At 33.6% G+C, this 17,353-nt stretch overlaps 1 protein-coding gene and 1 non-coding gene across 2 annotated transcripts in view; both read right to left on the bottom strand.

Annotated features, from left to right (window-relative positions):
- Positions 1–9,829, bottom strand: part of LOC127877059 (uncharacterized) — a 29,506-nt gene extending 19,677 nt beyond the window's left edge. Inside the window, exon 1 of the mRNA XM_052422659.1 lies at positions 8,950–9,829. Within this exon, the coding sequence (XP_052278619.1) occupies positions 8,950–9,829 (880 nt within the window). The remainder of the gene's footprint in view (positions 1–8,949) is intronic.
- A 3,457-nt stretch (positions 9,830–13,286) lies between these two features.
- On the bottom strand, positions 13,287–13,368 carry Trnac-aca (transfer RNA cysteine (anticodon ACA)). Its single transcript has one exon. It is a non-coding gene; the product is annotated as a tRNA-Cys (tRNA).
- Positions 13,369–17,353: the final 3,985 nt, after the last annotated feature.

The following is a 17,353-nucleotide window of genomic DNA, read 5'->3' on the forward strand; positions in this document are numbered from 1 at the left end:
AATACGGATTGAAGAATGCCATACCATAGACTATTGCTACACTTTTCGCCGTATGGTTGAAACATGTTATGCGAAACAGCTGACTCTCGACCAAACAGGTGTATTTAAACTCTATTTTACCGCTAAATATCACATTTGAATCGCCCAGACCTCGTGTGATTTTACTATAATAGCATTTCCAATCCGAGACTTTAACGCCATTTGCCTTCTCTACACTTGCGTTTATTACAAGTATTCCATTTTCCTGAACATAAAACAAGTCGACGTTTTCGGTACACTGAAGCGGTGCCGGTTCACTTAGAAATGGCTTAAGTGACAGATCCCACGGGTCGAGAGCTTGAATCTTACACGGTATATTTGCTTCTTCATTGTGTTTCTTCTCGTTTTGGTTCGTTATTTGCTGAGTCATAGATACACGAATGGTTGATTGAAAACAGAATATCGCCAATATGGTTTAAACAAACAATATCACTGTTACATATTGGTATTTATGTACTCCCATGTTTGCCTCAACGCACAAAGCTACAATGACAGTGTAAATCGTGCAAATTATGTGAGTTACGCTCTACCCGATAATTGTAATTGTATGTCCCCTTTATACCAATATCAGAAAACTGCATAGCTATTATTCAAGTTCAATTATAACCGATCTAGAATGAATACATAATTTATACTTTTGTTAACAAATAATAACGCGAAATATTGTCAAAATGCTTGTAAAATGAGAACTTAGACATTGAATGCAAACGTTGAGTAATATAGTTTCCTAATCCGCCCTTTTAATACACATTTTATATACTATTTTTGTCACTTTCGCATCGGACTAGACTTGTTATTTGAATAAACTTTGTGTTCTGTTCTGTTCTGATATTCGTTTACTACGACATATGATTTGATTTAAGACCATTAAAGGGGCATTTTCACATTTTGGTAAATTTACAATAAAAATAACATTTCAGATTCTCAAATTTTCGCTATAGTAATGATATTTGTGAGGAAACAGTAATACTGAACATTTACCATGCTCTAAAATATCCATTATATGCATCTTTTGACGATTTAAAAACCAGAAAAATTATAAAGCGTTGCAACGCGAAACGATTGAAGAAGTTGGAGAGTTCTGTTGTTGTCGTTATATTTTGTGACACTACGAGGATTGATTATTTAAAGTATTAAATAATCACTCATTGTATGAGCACGGATTGTCGAGTGGTCCAAACGTTAGACTTTTACTCCAAGGGTCAGTGATTCGAGCCAAGATGCGGGTTCCTTTTTTCTTTCTTTATTTTTTTTCTTGTTTTTGTTTTACTTAAGCTTTTTAGGTCCAATGTTTACATGTATCAATATAAAACATTCACTGACAAAAATATCCAAATTTGTGAAAAGGAATATTAGCAAGAGATAATTAGGATGCCTTTAACTAGTACATTCGAATTAAAAATATAGAATGAACAAAAGTTAAATACAAATATTTTTAAAGAATAGTGTATCATATATACCTGTTGAATACATGTCAAAGATAAAAGGCCTTTCAAACATATGTTTAGTGGTAATTGAATCAATGAACGAAGATATATTTATAAACTCTTTTCTTAAACAGGATTGTGTGTATCATAGATTCGTTGCATGCTTTTTTAACTATTCTTTTTTTCAAACTGTATCTTGTCAGTAAACTATTTTTAAATGCACGTTGGACGACCTGTTTACTATTAAATTGAATAATTTAAAAAGCAAATCTAATAAAGCGTACACTTATTTTAACTACAGCCAAAAGGGCGTTACCTTATGAGACGTCAATTGTTCATGTTTTAATTACATTCATACATTGTGACGATAACTGTATAAACACGCGGGTTGTTGCTTTCTTTATAATACATTCTATATAAATTCTTTATCAAATGAGCCGTCTAAACACCAGGGGCCCGTCTCATCAAACATCGTACGACATTCTCACCTTACGATGCAATTTTCGAAGCGCCATAAATATGTAACCGTCACTTTTATAATTACTTTTGTTGAACATTTCCATTCATTTCCAAAGCAGCTGTCAAATATCCATTATATTTGAAACATACAGATCATAATCACTTATATTTAAACTAACAAAATTCAATCGTAAGTTAACATTTTCGTACGATCTTTGATAAGACGGACCCCTGCTATTTATTGATCGATAAAGTTAAGAGTTGCTGTGTTTCCTTAATTGAATAACACATTTTTCAGTAATCGGTTCTATTCTCTGCATTGCACATAGGGTTTTTCATTTTAAACATAGCCAATACACGTGTTTCGTTAAAGCGACTTTTTTTTCGCATATTTTCGAAAGGACAATATACAAACTTTCCAGCTTAAAAATAAATAAAAGGACACTACAAATCCTGGAGTGAAATACTACGTATGCCGTACACTCAAACCGATTAACAGCTTCGTTTAAGAATAAACATCATTTGAAATTGAAAGTATTCAGCGTAACATTCGCTACACGATTGAGTCATTTTATTGTGTTTTCATTTAATTGATCTCATCATACAAAAGTAAAGAAGGCCGATCTGTTGTTTTTTTTCAAAAGTCTTTAAACCGAAGGACAATGGTTCAAGCCCCGCTAGGGACAAACCTGTTATCTTTTCTTTCTTAGATTTTACTCTGTCATTATATTCAAGCAATTTAAAGCGTTTACTGACAAACTTAAAACTTAAAAATGCATCAATGTGTGGAAAAGTCGCTTTAACAAGCCTTACACTATAGAACTTTACACCGTCGTTATGTGTTTATTACATGATAGACTCCCGCTGAGAAGATGGCGCTCGGAAAAAAAAACGTCCTCAGCCCATGATTCTCCTCAATTTTTTTCTGACGTGTTAATCGACCTCATTCGTGGCATCAGTGTGCATCTTCAAAGGTACGCCTCTCATGTTTCATGCTTATTTTAGGGAACCTCTGTACCAAGCTATCGCCCTTACAGGTACACAAATGGTGACGCACGTAATAAGAAACCATAGCAAGTACTAAAGAAGAGTTCATAAACATGTTAAATTATTAATTATGACCAAACGTTTATCAAAATTAATTTTCAAGTTAGTTTTATGATAAATTTGCTCTTGTTCTATTTCAGAAACTAATTCGGTGATGAAAATTATTGACTATTCATGTATTATCTTAAAAACTGTAAGTAGATCTACAACTCAGAATTTATGTCAGACGGTTCAAATATACGAACTGTTAAATAATGACAGTTTCTATATTGGCTCTAGAAAAAGAGATATTAATCAATAGACAGGAATGCTTGGGTTAACCCGTCATATGCTTATATTCGTGTTGGTTGATATATAGAGCACATGGTTGCGTGATCCGATTCATTTACTAAAAGTCCATTTGATAACACAAACGACAGTTTGGCTATACACTTCTGACAATAGGATAATGACATGTATTCAAGTTAAAGCAATACCGTAATATATTAAAAAGACCGACATCTGCGTCGTCACAATACTAGTCAAATAAGTCCAAAAGTATGTTTGTTTCAACAACTTCAGTAAATAGATTGTTGGGAAGGTCGGATACACTTTTGTTGTGTAATTTGGTTTGTGATAAAATGCAAACCCACTGTATCATGGTATGATATACCATGTATTAGTATAACAAATATAATATATTTTTATATTCTTTCTTTTGTTAATGTTAGTTAATTTAAAGTTTATTTAGCCAATATGCTCGAATAAAGCGTCGATGATCGAAAACTTAATTGACGATTCCAAAATCATATTTATATTTACTCAATCTGGAATAAACAAGAAATTTAGAGTCGGCAAAACAAAAGATGGTCGCCATATCAGTGAAATAAAATTATCATGTGACGCCTAAATCTAAAAACAGTGTATGGAAGTCTACTGGGAGCATAATTGTTTGCATCTGAAACACTATCCAAAAACTTAATACTTTCTTGAATGTTACAGTAAGTCGTAATGCTCGTTTCATTTTTTGCATTAAAACATTGCAGTCTCTATTATTGTGTCCTTTTTTATAACCAACCAAAATATAATCCTTACACGGTTTTATCACTGTCTGAAGATTATAAGAAGTTTTAAAATTGTATAATTAAAATTATTGAATCATGTATTGTTGTTTCAAAATGCGGAAACATGTTGAAGTGGTAAACAACTCTACTGAAAAATGAAGTTACATGCTTCAAGCAAAGTATTTCCCAATAGAAAAATTGTCTTATTTATGAAAGGAAAAGATATTTAGATATTTTAGATAACCAGATTAAATGTTCCAAATTTCCGTCACTTTTTTAAATGGATATAATGGATCATCAGTTATTTTTATTTTATTCAGAAGACTATTTGTACCAAGTATCATGTGAATTATTCTATATTGGAACCACTGAACCTTAACATCATTGGTCATTAAAAATGGAAGTTCAACTATTCAATTCCATTCATTTTTATTAATTATAGTATTAAGTTTGGTACACCATTTTGCTTTCAACGGATAGTTGATATGATACGATTTACAGTCTTTTAACACTTTTAATAATGGGGGTAAAAAAGGGTTTGGTGATTTGTTGTGTAGGAATGTTATGTGTTTACATAAGGTCTACAAATAGTTCAAAGGGCAACTAATGTGGCTGTTTTCTCCAAATGTGCAAATATGTGCTTTATAAAACCTTAGCTAAATGCAATAAGGGATAAAAAAAAAGTTAATTGGAAAAGCACTTTATGGTGATACGAGTATTACATTTTAACATCCAATAGTTAAAAGGTTTAAGAACACCTTTAATTGAATCAATCAATGACATAAAGGTCGCCGTTGTGTAATAGATATGGTGTCCGCCATTTAATGATCTAGAAATGTATCTTAACAACATAGCATCTGCAAGTCGTACGTCTAAATTGGGGATTGATTGTTTGATTAAAGCAGTCCTTATAATGATGTATGTTCAAACAGAAAGAGAAGGTGATTGGTATCATTTTACCATACTTGTTGGCGTTTTAAACCCATACTACTCGAGATACGGCCTCTTTATTTCAGATAAATGGAGGAAGCGCACACGAAAAGTTCCTAAAGGGTGAGCATGTCATGAGACATGTTCCGGGGGTATGGAATGCCATATGGAGTGACAGGCTCATATAAGCAGCTTTTATGAGCTATGTCCTTGACAAGAAGGGCATTATAGGTTCAACACTTAAACCTGAAACTCTCAATGTTTGGAGCTGAGCCTGCATATGTTCAGCAGAATAAAAGATCTGAGAGAAATGAGTGGTGTAAATTAAATTGACACTGATAAACAGCACAAAGAATAAAAGCGGGTGAGTATTAATTCAGAAGCTCAGGATAAAGCAAGTCTTCAGAGAAAATTATCCGTCTGATCGAAGCAAGCATCCACCCAGTCTAGTGAACATTGTGACCGGAACAATAGCACCAACGTCTGCTAATGTTGAACAAGCAAAATATATTGGTACAATCCAAACGATCGGATTTGAAAGCTCATTGTCGCACAATGTTTATGGGTCAATACCTAAAAAAGGTTAAACCCCAGGTTGTGTCTAGAAACCACATTAGGGCTGTGGAAACCAACGTGTATAACATCTATCTGATTTATTCAAGAGTAATTGGCCTACAACCTTGTTCTAGGGAAATAGACATTTACCATATACAGCGCCATGCATTGGCTTCAGTACCTACTGCTATGTTTATTGAAACAGGGGAACTCAGAATAGAAAAAAACAAATAGATGCCGAAGAATCTATTAAGAGTAGAAGTGTCTGAGATGCACATTGAAAGCCAGCTCACATGTTCCGTTATAGATGTATTTGCTGTCCTGTATGACATTCACTGACCCTTAGACGGAAAGATATATGACTATATTTATAACTTTAAGACTTATACAAGACACTATCTGAATAAATTTGATGTCTACTTAATGTCTGACGATACATGGAGTTCAGCACTAAGAGTGTGACAAAGTCAGGTAGACAATCAAATGTTTCAAGGGTGTACAAACTAACAGGTGACATGTCTTTATCGCCAAATAAAAGTACACTAGGTGTCACTGAAGAAAAACAACAGCTGACCTCTCTGATTTGTTAAGCTTTATGTACAGATAAAGAATTTCACCTTTTGTGCACTCAAGTTGGTCGTTACAGGAGATCATGATGCGTCCACTGAAATATATTAAGGTGTCATAAACAAACGAGCTGATTTAAAAACAGTCCACGAAGAAGCGGACGTGATTATGATAATAAAAATGGTTGATTCTGTAGAAGCAGAACACACTGGCATTTCTGTGGTAGCCCCAAAGAATATAAATATCGCAACCGACTTACTAACGATTCCTTTAGATGCAACACGGTGGCTGGATAATTGTGTATCGGTAAGGGAAGATTTATTTTCAAATGCTTAACGCAAGCAATTCCATCAGATTGTTTAGCGATATGTTAGCTTGTTTAAAAGAAGTTGTGAAGGAAGCGACCAGATTTGTCTTAGCATGCTATGGAAATCCTGATACATAGAAAATGTGTATTACAAGATAAACCGGCCGGCAACATTTGGAATCTTCATCATTATTATGTCCCCTAACAAAAACACTTTAGCATTAACTTTTCCCTCCAATGTCAGGTTTAGAAAAAAATGGCAACTTTTCTGCCGGAATAACCAAAACGACATAAATAAACTATAAATTAAGAACTAAATTGGAATTTTGATTTATACAAGGCTTTTTAACGTGTTTCAGATGGTTTTAATGATGTGCTCTGATGACAATTTAATAACTCAACAGTTATTCAATTAAATACATATCCTAGTGTAATTATGTTATTGTTTTATTTTTTACATTTTATTGTTGAACGCCTTGCCTTACAAATCCACTTTCCTTTTATTTATGGGACTAATGACGGAGGGAAAACGGTCCAACACAGTATGATTTGAGGCGTTGATGGCGTACCTTCAACCCACACAAGTTTGAAAACTATATATTTGTAAATATCATATACAGCCACTGTTGTAAAAAGAGCTGAATAATACGTTTTAGCTTTGCAAAATTACATACATAAACAGACTATGTTATGTTTTTTATGAAAGGTCTTGTTTCTTAAATTTATAAGGTTAGATAATTGCTTGAAACATGTTAAATATTTTATTGACATAAGTTATTTACCGAGAACAAAGATACACCTGCAAATAAACTAAACATTTGCTACAAAAACAAAGTAAGAAAATACAAGTACAATTAATTAATCCCGCTTTGGAATAATAAGCGAACATGCACTTTACAAAGAATCCAAAGTTTATTATTTTATTTGATAAATCCTCGAATTTATGTTCATTGTAAATACATTCGACTCCCAGTGCCAAACGATTCCACGTTTGCATTTTCTTGTATGAATCATTTTCAAATGTGCATTCATAGCTAATACATTCTGCTATAACAAAAATTTACTTACTAAATATGAAATACACTTTAAAAAAAGATGTGTTAACTGTTACATATAAAAATACGTTTTAACGTTTTACACTTATCAATTAAATAGCTATGTATGTTTATAATTAAATACGCAGTTCAGTCAGGAGTATAAATCCATAAGGATGTAATCAGTTGAAAGAAGATTTGATATTTAACAAACAAAACAAAAAGAGACATTAACACTAGAAATATATAATTACATAATACTTCATAACAGAAGCATGGTGCATGAAGTTTAATAATATTTTCAATGGTCTCTATAAATTGTATATTCACAAATGTCGCCATTATGCGCTTTTTTGTTCCTTCCGATTGACGTTTTAACTAGTGTGTGCTTAAGCGCACTTATAATAATAACATGCCAAATTTTACTCAAATTAATAAATGAATTACAAAAGTAACAATTTACAACAGCTGTGAAAACAATTCAGTATCTCAACACTTGTGCATATATCGAGGACAACATACAATTCGGATGACGGTCATATGCTACAGATCGTTTTTATAACGAACCTTATTTTATGAAATACATATAAAACGTTGTTATACATATATACATGAAATAAATATAAAACGATTCGACGTTGCGTTGTTTTATTGTTAATCCATTTTCTTAGTATATAATTTAAAATTCTTAGTATATAATTTAAAAATAAAACTAATCTCTTTTTGAATATATGGTATTATTACTGTAGTTATTGTATTACTTCTAATTGAATACGTTGATTTGGAACTTATTTAATTTAGTCGTTGTGGCAATTCTTCGGGTTGATAAAGTTACACTGATCCAATCAATACAGTTTCCCACTTTACTACCACTAAACTCACTAATACCCTTTCAAGTATTTGATAAATATTACATTTCCAAACACTTATGCGAACGTGCTTAGTGATCGTTTAAAAGATCCTTACAATAACAGAAAGATTTAAGAACTACAGTTTCAGTACAGTGCGACTGATTTCCATACACATTTAACCTGCTGGGTAGTCCGATGACTTTGATCCTGTACCCATCGGTAGCACTCGAATAATCTAAAAGTCCTTCAAAACAGGCCTTTTCGGGGATCGTGTAGATCACCATTCTATACCCTCCGTCATTGTACAAAGCCTCTTCAGCGGCTTCAGATTTAGTTTGATTATTCCAAGACGACTTCCTACCTTGATCTGCCTGTCGCTTAACATGTTTATCAGAATATTCAAGCGACACGTCAGATATGTTGTATAAGTTTAAAACGGCACATTTCCTATAGCTGTGAAGAATTTTTTTGTTAATGTGATGAACAAGATGTTGGCCTAATTCCAAACAGATACTTGAATTTGTATCCACTGATATTTTCTCATAGCAAGTGCAATACTCTGCAGGAACACCCGCATCTGAACACGTTCTATCAATTGGTATTGGATTTAATATATTTCGTCGCACTAACGTGTCTTGAACATCCATATATTGCGGAGGAGGGATATGTTTAAACGCAATAATGTCATACATGGTTTGTAAATATCATAATGACTAACAAGTCTTGCTGTGTTCTTAAAAAGTATATTTTCCACGTTTACCTTCAACTGCTTTGGTACATGTATAATAAGCGCGTGATTGTTATTCTCTTCTCGCCCGATATGCGTCAAGGCTAAACCGCCCATTCGAAAGCCGTGGTCACCAAAGAAAATTAACATAATGTTTTCCAGATTTATTTCTCGTTTCATCCACTGTAACATTTCAAGTAAAGGTTCGTCGAATCGCCGGACATGGTTTACATAATCGTGCCCAACGTGGGTCGCCCAGAACAGGGCAAATTTGCGCTTTTCTCTATACACTTTAAGAAATCCTTTAAAATACTCCTTCATCAACACAAACACATTTTTCTGTCCGTAACAGTCCTTAGAATCTTTTCCTAGAGATGTAAAAATCATCGGCTTGAATTTGCGCCGTGCAACTTCAAAAGAGCGGAAATAATATTCAGATGGTTGCTTGTAAAATCCAGGTTTCAAATAGTTGAACATGGAAATGCCCGGACAGTCTTCAATAAAAGCTGTTGCGGTTCTAGCGGTACAGTTCTCCTTCCAGATTAAAGGTATTGAATCGGCGAAATCTTTGCCCTGCATATAATTGGGAAAGTCGGTATGTGGTCTTCCCGTAAGAAGTGGTATTAAATTTGGAAACGTATTCAACCCTACCTTACGTAGCCCCATGAAATCAAAAGCCTCGAGATCATCGCGAAGATATTGCAGAGTTTTTGGAAGGCTTCTGATAGCATTTGACCTTGAAAGTGAATCAATCCCAATAAGGATGACACTTGATTTATATTCTGTTTCATCGTCGATTTCGTCTAGCTTGTTTGCGACCCAATACGGATTGAAGAATGCCATATCATAGACTTTTGCTGCACTTTTCGCCGTATGGTTGAAACATGTTATGCGAAACAGCTGACTCTCGACCAAAAAGGTGTATTTAAACTCTTTTTTTCCGCTAAATATCACATTTGAATCGCCGAGACCGCGTGTGATATTACTATAATAGCATTTCCAATCCGAGACTGTAACGCCATTGGCCTTCTCTACACTCGCGTTTATTACAAGAATTCCATTTTCCTGAACATAAAACAAGTCGATGTTTTCGGTACATTTAAGCGGTGCCGGTTCACTTAGAAATGGCTTAAGTGACAGATCCCACGGGTCGAGAGCTTGAATCTTACACGGTATATTTGCTTCTTCATTGTGTTTCTTCTCGTTTTGGTTCGTAATTTGTTGAGTCATAAATACACGAATGGTTGATTGAAAACAGAATATTAAAAATATGGTTAAAACAAACAATATCGCTGTTACATATTGGTATTTATGTACTCCCATGTTTGCCTCAACGCACAAAGCTACAATGACACTGTAAACCATGCAACATGTGTGAGTTACGCTCTACTCGATAATTGTAATTGCATGTCCTCTTTATACCTATATCAGAAAACTTCAAATCTATTATTCAAGTTCACTTATAACCGCAGGTACGCCTCTCATGTTTCATGCTTATTTTAGGGAACCTCTGTACCAAGCTATCGCCCTTACAGGTACACAAATGGTGACGCACGTAAAAAGAAACCATACCATGTATTAAAGATGAGTTAATAAACATGTTAAATAATTGATTTTGACCAAACGTTCATCAAAATTAATTTTCAAGTTAGTTTTATGATAAATTTGCTCTTGTTCTTTTGCAAAAACTAATTCGGTGATTTAAAGTTCATTTTAAATTATTGAATATTCATGTATTATATTTAAAACTGTAAGTACAACACAGTATTGATGTTCAAATATATGAAATGTAAAATAATGACAGTTTCTATATTTCTATATGGTTAGAAAAAGAGGTATTAATCAATAGACAATAATGCTTGAGTTAACCAATCATGTGCTTATATTTGTGTTGGTTACTTGAGCACATGGTTGCGTAATCCGATGCATTTACTAAAAGTCCATTTGATAACACAAACGACAGCTTGGCTATACACTTCTTCCAATAGGATAATGACATGTATTCAAGTTAAAGCAATACCGTAATATATTAAAAAGACCGACATCTGCGTCGTCACAATACTAGTCAAATAAGGCTAAAAGTATGTTTGTTTTAACAACTTCAGTTAATAGATTGCTGGGTAGGTCGGATTCACTTTTGTTGTGTAATTTGTTTTAAGATAAAATGCAAACCCACTGTATCATGATATGATATACCATGTATTAGTATAACAAATATATATTTTTATATTCTTTCTTTTGTTAATGTTAGTTAATTTAAAGTTTATTTAGGCAATATGCTCAAATATAGCGTCGTTGATCGAAAACTTAATTGACAATTCCAAAATCATGTTTATATTTACTTAAACTCAATCTGAAATAAACAAGAAATTTAGAGTCGGCAAAACAAAAGAGGGTCGCCATATCAGTGAAATAAAATTATCATGTGACGCCTAAATCTAAAAAAAACAGTGTATGGAAGTCTACTGGGAGCATCATTGTTTGCACCTGAAACACTATCCAAAAGCTTAATACTTCTTTGAATGTTACAGTAAGTCATAATGCTCGTTTCATTTTTTGCATTAAAACATTGCAGTCTCCATTATTGTGTCCTTTATATAACCAACCAAAATGTAGTCCTTACACGGTTTTATCACTGTCTGAAGATTATAAGAAGTTTTTAAATTGTATAATTAAAATTATTGAATCATGTATTGTTGTTTCAAAATGCGGAAACATGTTGAAGCGGTAAACAACTCTCCAGAAAAATGAAGTTACATGCTTCAAACAAAGTATTTCCCAATAGAAAAATTGTCTTATTTATGAAAAGAAAAGATTTTCTTGATAACAATTCGTCAATAATATCTTTAGATATTTTAGATTACCAGATTAAATGTTCCAAATTTCCCTCACTTTTTTAAATGGATATAATGGATCATCAGTTATTTTTATTTTATTCAGAAGACTATTTGTTCAAAGTATCATGTGAATTATTCTATATTGCAACCACTGAACCTTAACATCATTGGTCATTAAAAATGGAAGTTCAACTATTCAATTCCATTCATTTTTATTAATTATAGTATTAAGTTTGGTACACCATTTTGCTTTCACGGATAGTTGATATGATACGATTTACAGTCTTTTAACACCAGATTTATCTGTATAATGTAAGTTGTAATAATGGGGGTAAAAAGGGTTTGGTGATTTGTTGTGTAGGAATGTTTAGTGTTTACATAAACTCAGAGGTCTACAAATAGTTCAAATGGCAACTAATTTGGCTGTTTTCTCCAAATGCGCCAATATGTGCTTTATAAAACCTTAGCTAAATGCAATAAGGGATAAAAAAGTTAATTGGCAAAGCACTTTATTGTGATACGAGTATTAAATTTTAACAGCCAATAGTTAAAAGTTTACAGAAAACCTTTAAATGAATCAAACAATGACATAAAGGTCGCCGTGGTGTAATGGATATGGTGTCCGCCTAGCGACCGGGAGGTCACGGGTTAGATCCCCACTGTGGGAGCGTTCTTTAGATCTCCACCAAAGACACCAAGTACTGGTTCTAGGCCCAAGAAACGGACTCGAGAGTGTTTCAATAAGCCTTAAACACTGAAGGTAGCGCACCCCTTATGGGCACATATCCAAATATAATTTAATTAATTATTTTCCTAATCAGCATCTTTTCACTGAACTACATGCAAATTTGTAGGTAGGCTTTCCATGCTTTTAAAAAAATATACCGATTTTTCAAAACCACCTTCACGCTCGGCTTTTGTCCAGTTTATTTTCACCCCTGGGGTATATAAAAGTTCCATAATTATTTCAAATTTCCAAATATGGGCATGCAGTTGGTGTGTACAGATGCAGTAAAGGTGTTTAAAGTTAAAACAAGTTGGAATAAGTATTCTTTTACAGACATTTATTTTTTACAAATTTTTATCTATGGAATAGCGCCATGAAATGTAAGTGATTTCAGCCAAGTAAAATTGGGTCGGTTAAAAACAAAGTGTCATAAAATTCAAAATAGTATCATTTAAGTTATATTTTAAACTTTGTTTTTATAGAAACACTATATACAGCAAAAATACCAAGAAATAGACAGATTTACCGTTTACTTGTTGAAATAAAATAAAAATGCAACATGCATCATTCGTATTTTCAGCAGTTAATTACCCAATTTAGCCATAACGTTGTTGTAATTTTAAAAATTGAAGGATGTGCATACAATTTTCAACATATTTGACAATAAACATATCTTATATGCTATATTAAATCAAATTACGTTAGAAAAGAAATAAAACGCGTCGCAAAAAGTATGCGATGCCGGCAGGATTCGAACCTGCGCGGGAAGAACCCAAAAGATTTGTAGTCCATCGCCTTAACCACTCGGCCACGACAACTCCACACGAATGTAATTTTAAATTAGATATCCATAAGTAAACAGGTAAAAAGGCTCGTCAATCTTTGGAGAAATCGCGAACTCGTATTTTTTCAGATGATAATTGGATCAAAGTCAATATTTATAGTGAAAGTAATGTATTCTAAATGAATTAGGTAAACACATATCAAAATTCGAAGTTTGAAAAAAATAAAATGCATCTCTCGGAAATAACCGATCATTGAAGATCGGCAATGATCGTAAAATTAATCGCGGGAAATCATTAGAGGTGCGCTACCTTAAGTGTCGTTAAGTAAGACACGAGTATCGCGTATTTAATTGTTGCGTCCTTTCAACTCCCAACGATTTTGAATCTACTAGTACCTCGGTGGGATGCATCCAGACTGACAATTAACTTTACAATAACACTTATTGTGCTGCTGTATGGAAATGATGAAACATTATATCGTTAATTGATGACAGCTGTTTTCATACCATGGACTAATACACAACAGCTTAAATATTACTGCAATTGTAGGCACGTCTGCTTTTTACAGGCACTCATTAAGTTTATAAGTATAAAATATTCGAATCTAAATTTCGTATTCGAATAATCGGCAAGTTTTCGAATTTCCAGATATCAAATATGTGTTCCAAGCCTTACTTAATTCACAAAGCAATCGCTAAACAATAAAGTGGTATAATCAATATGTAGCAAACAATTTTGATAACTGAAACGTTCAATCAAGAGACATACTACTTAAACAAAGTTATCCTTTCATTTTATTGAAGACTGTCAGCAAATTACAGTCTTTAACTATTTGAAGCGTGGATTTACAAGCAACCGACTTAACGTCTCTAGAAAAAGAACTGCTACGGAAAGAAAAATTGCTGTGACTTGGAGAAATTGGTATTTAAAAGGGTTTCGTAAAGGTATAGAGACAAACGCGAATTTGCTCTGTTCTGGTTGACACTCATTGTGCGCGATAATGTTAACACTAAGATAGGCTTTCCTTGAAATGTTACAGTGGATGAAATGGGAACCCCGCGCTTATTGCACAGGTACCAAATGATTGAAACTAAACATTAAAAAAGAACACAGCAATGCTGTATATGAGTAAAGTTCCATTTGTTGTTAAAAATCGAAAGACTATGACACTAATAACGCCACCATATTGTTTTAACATTAATGGTGCGTCGGCGGCGTTGTTATCATTAACCTTGAGTTCCATTTGTTGTTAAAGGGGCTGAGGAGAATGGAATCAGTCCGGTTTTTTTCGGACAGTCTAGTTTCTTTGGACAAATGTGTCTGTGGATCCGCTAAACAGCTTGTCAATATAACTTTACATATTGAACCTTATTTTAAAAGAGCATTATTTTGGTGAACTACATGTGTACAATACCAAGTGACTTTATACATAACTTGTTATAAGTGCATCATGTTAGCAACCTAATAAAACTTGCCGAATCGCCCCATATTCTTATCAATAAAGTGGTTTCCAACATTTCCCTGTTAAATAAACAATTGTAATAACGAAATGCCAATAGTTTCCAAACTCTGTCGGAATTTTCGAGATTTGTGTGAATTCGTATGTGACGCATGGGCAGTACTTTGTAATTAAAGGGAGCTTTATGATTTAAAATTGGAAGTATACAGGGATTTCCAGACTTCAATATCATTACATTAGGATTAGCTACATAGTCAGCGATAGTGTTTTGACAAAGGAGTAATACACCGTTACGCGGTATCACCAGGATACTAGCAAAACCGTCCAAAATGTCCAGTATAACTCTAATACACCGGCCAGCTTTAGAAACAAACTTGGATTGTTGTGTTGTTGTTGTTTTTTTTTTTTCACAAAAAGGTATTGATCGCATAAATCCCATTTCATATGAGTGACATTGCCCTGGACTGAAAAAAAGTCTGGTGCTCAATATGCAAGTCCTTTAATTTGTACGACGCGAATAACGCCTGAAAAAAATCGCCTAAACATTCAATGCTATACCAGTAGCATTACCATCCGCTTTGTGTATTATCTTGTAGGTACGAATATCGGCCCCATGCCCAATCCTGATCTAGATTTTTTCAAATTTCAAAATATACGTTTTGCTATTTATCTTAAAAGCAATATAAACTGTATATGCTTTTGGGTCAGCTGTTCCCAGGCGCAAATTACTCACGGTTTTCAGATAGGATCTGTATGTTCGATGAAGAAGAACATCTAGATCTATATGATAGTTATTTATATGTAAACGGGAAGATATTTATTTATTTGTATGTAAATAACTATAACACAAAAATTATACAATATACTGTCAAATAAAGAAAAATTAAGTAGTTATTTGTATGTTGTATTTCAATTTGAAATAGAATCGATATGTAAATCCTATTATTTAATATTTTAAGTCTCTTTCGTTCTTTTTGTAACTTTTTGCTCTTTTATCACATGCGCAGTCATGTGATTCAGGTTCTAGTTTCAAAATGGCGGTTTCAAAGTTTGGCATATTCATTTTCTGCCATATACACATTTTGTCTTTAACAACTGCAAATTCAAAAGACGGTTATGACAGGTATAAGGCTTTGTTGCCCAAAACGCAAGGAATGCCATGGCCGCTTCCATTTCAGAGATTCGTCGGAAGATCAACTATTCATTGACAAAGACCGGTTTGTCTTCAATTTGGACCAGAGATGCGACATTCTCTCATACGCGTTCAAACGGTACACGGATATTATCTTTGGAGCTGATGACAGCACAGTATCGCAAACAAAACGTTTTTCGAACAGAAATGCCCATCAGAAGACAGTGTTTGAGTTTGCCATTCCGCGGCCGCTACGGGATGATGATGTGTTACAGCTCTGCATGTGGATGTTCAGGGACAATGTATGGATGATGAGTATCCCAGTCTCCAGTCAGATGAATCTTGTAAGTAGACATCCTAGGTCCTTCAGAGTAAAAAGGTGAACATTATGGCTCTTTAATTGGGTTTGTAATAGCCAAAACTTTTGTTTAAAGGGATTAGGACTTGTTTTATCATATGGCCATCCAAATCCAGTGTAATTATAACTAGAATTCATATTTTCTTTCTTTTAACTTGAGTTATTAGGCCACGACTTTTTTTTTTATTGGTTTACAAAAATTATTTTGAAAATGGTCCATCGGGCGGTCGAAAAAAAAAAAAAAAAAAAACATCATTGGAAAAAAAAAATAATACTAATAACATCAGAACAAAGACAACATATCTTTTATAATCTTAACACAGAGACAAAAATCAATGAAACACATCTATATCTTCAAATGAAATGAGTCCTAAAAGCACCTTTGTAACATCAGGCAATTTTAAACACTCCATTACATGACATGCGTTCTTCTCCCATTAAAACGAAAAAACTGCGCTTCATTTCCATAATTCGATGCGCACCATTACGCAACAATGCGATGCCCGTTGCATAAATCTTATATAAGATAAACTACTCATACACAAATTACCCGGTATGTGTTTGCTCTTACTCGACTTATGAGATCGTACATGAAAAAAAAATCGAGGTAGATCGATCCATGCGTCGTAGCGGTAATGTTTGTCAAAGTTGTTGTTGTCATGAAAACTCGTTGATTTACAACGCAAAACGTCTTATTTGAACTGACGCGAATTAATTTAATCATATTTGTCAACTTTGCTTTTGCTTTATTTTGATAATTTAATCCAAAGTTCAATGTTAGCAAGTGTTTTTTTTACTGGAATTGTAAACAAGGAGTCAGTTAAAGTCTTCCGAAAATGTGCAGTCTGTGTGAATTGACAGTTTGACGTCATCAAAGGAAAGCCGCTTTCTGTCAGAAGCAATAAAGCGACAAATTTCGCACCAAAAAAATTGGCTTCCTTTGTCTAGCAATCAACATGCCGAACCAATCGTGTGTTTGTTTCTCAATTGCAATCCTCCAATTTAATAAAAGCACATGCAATGCATAGCTCCGCCTTCGAATCTTTTGCAGAGAACGGAGGCAGAGTTT

The sequence above is a fragment of the Dreissena polymorpha genome, chromosome 4 (genome assembly GCF_020536995.1).
Source record: "Dreissena polymorpha isolate Duluth1 chromosome 4, UMN_Dpol_1.0, whole genome shotgun sequence".
Lineage (NCBI taxonomy): Eukaryota > Metazoa > Mollusca > Bivalvia > Myida > Dreissenidae > Dreissena > Dreissena polymorpha.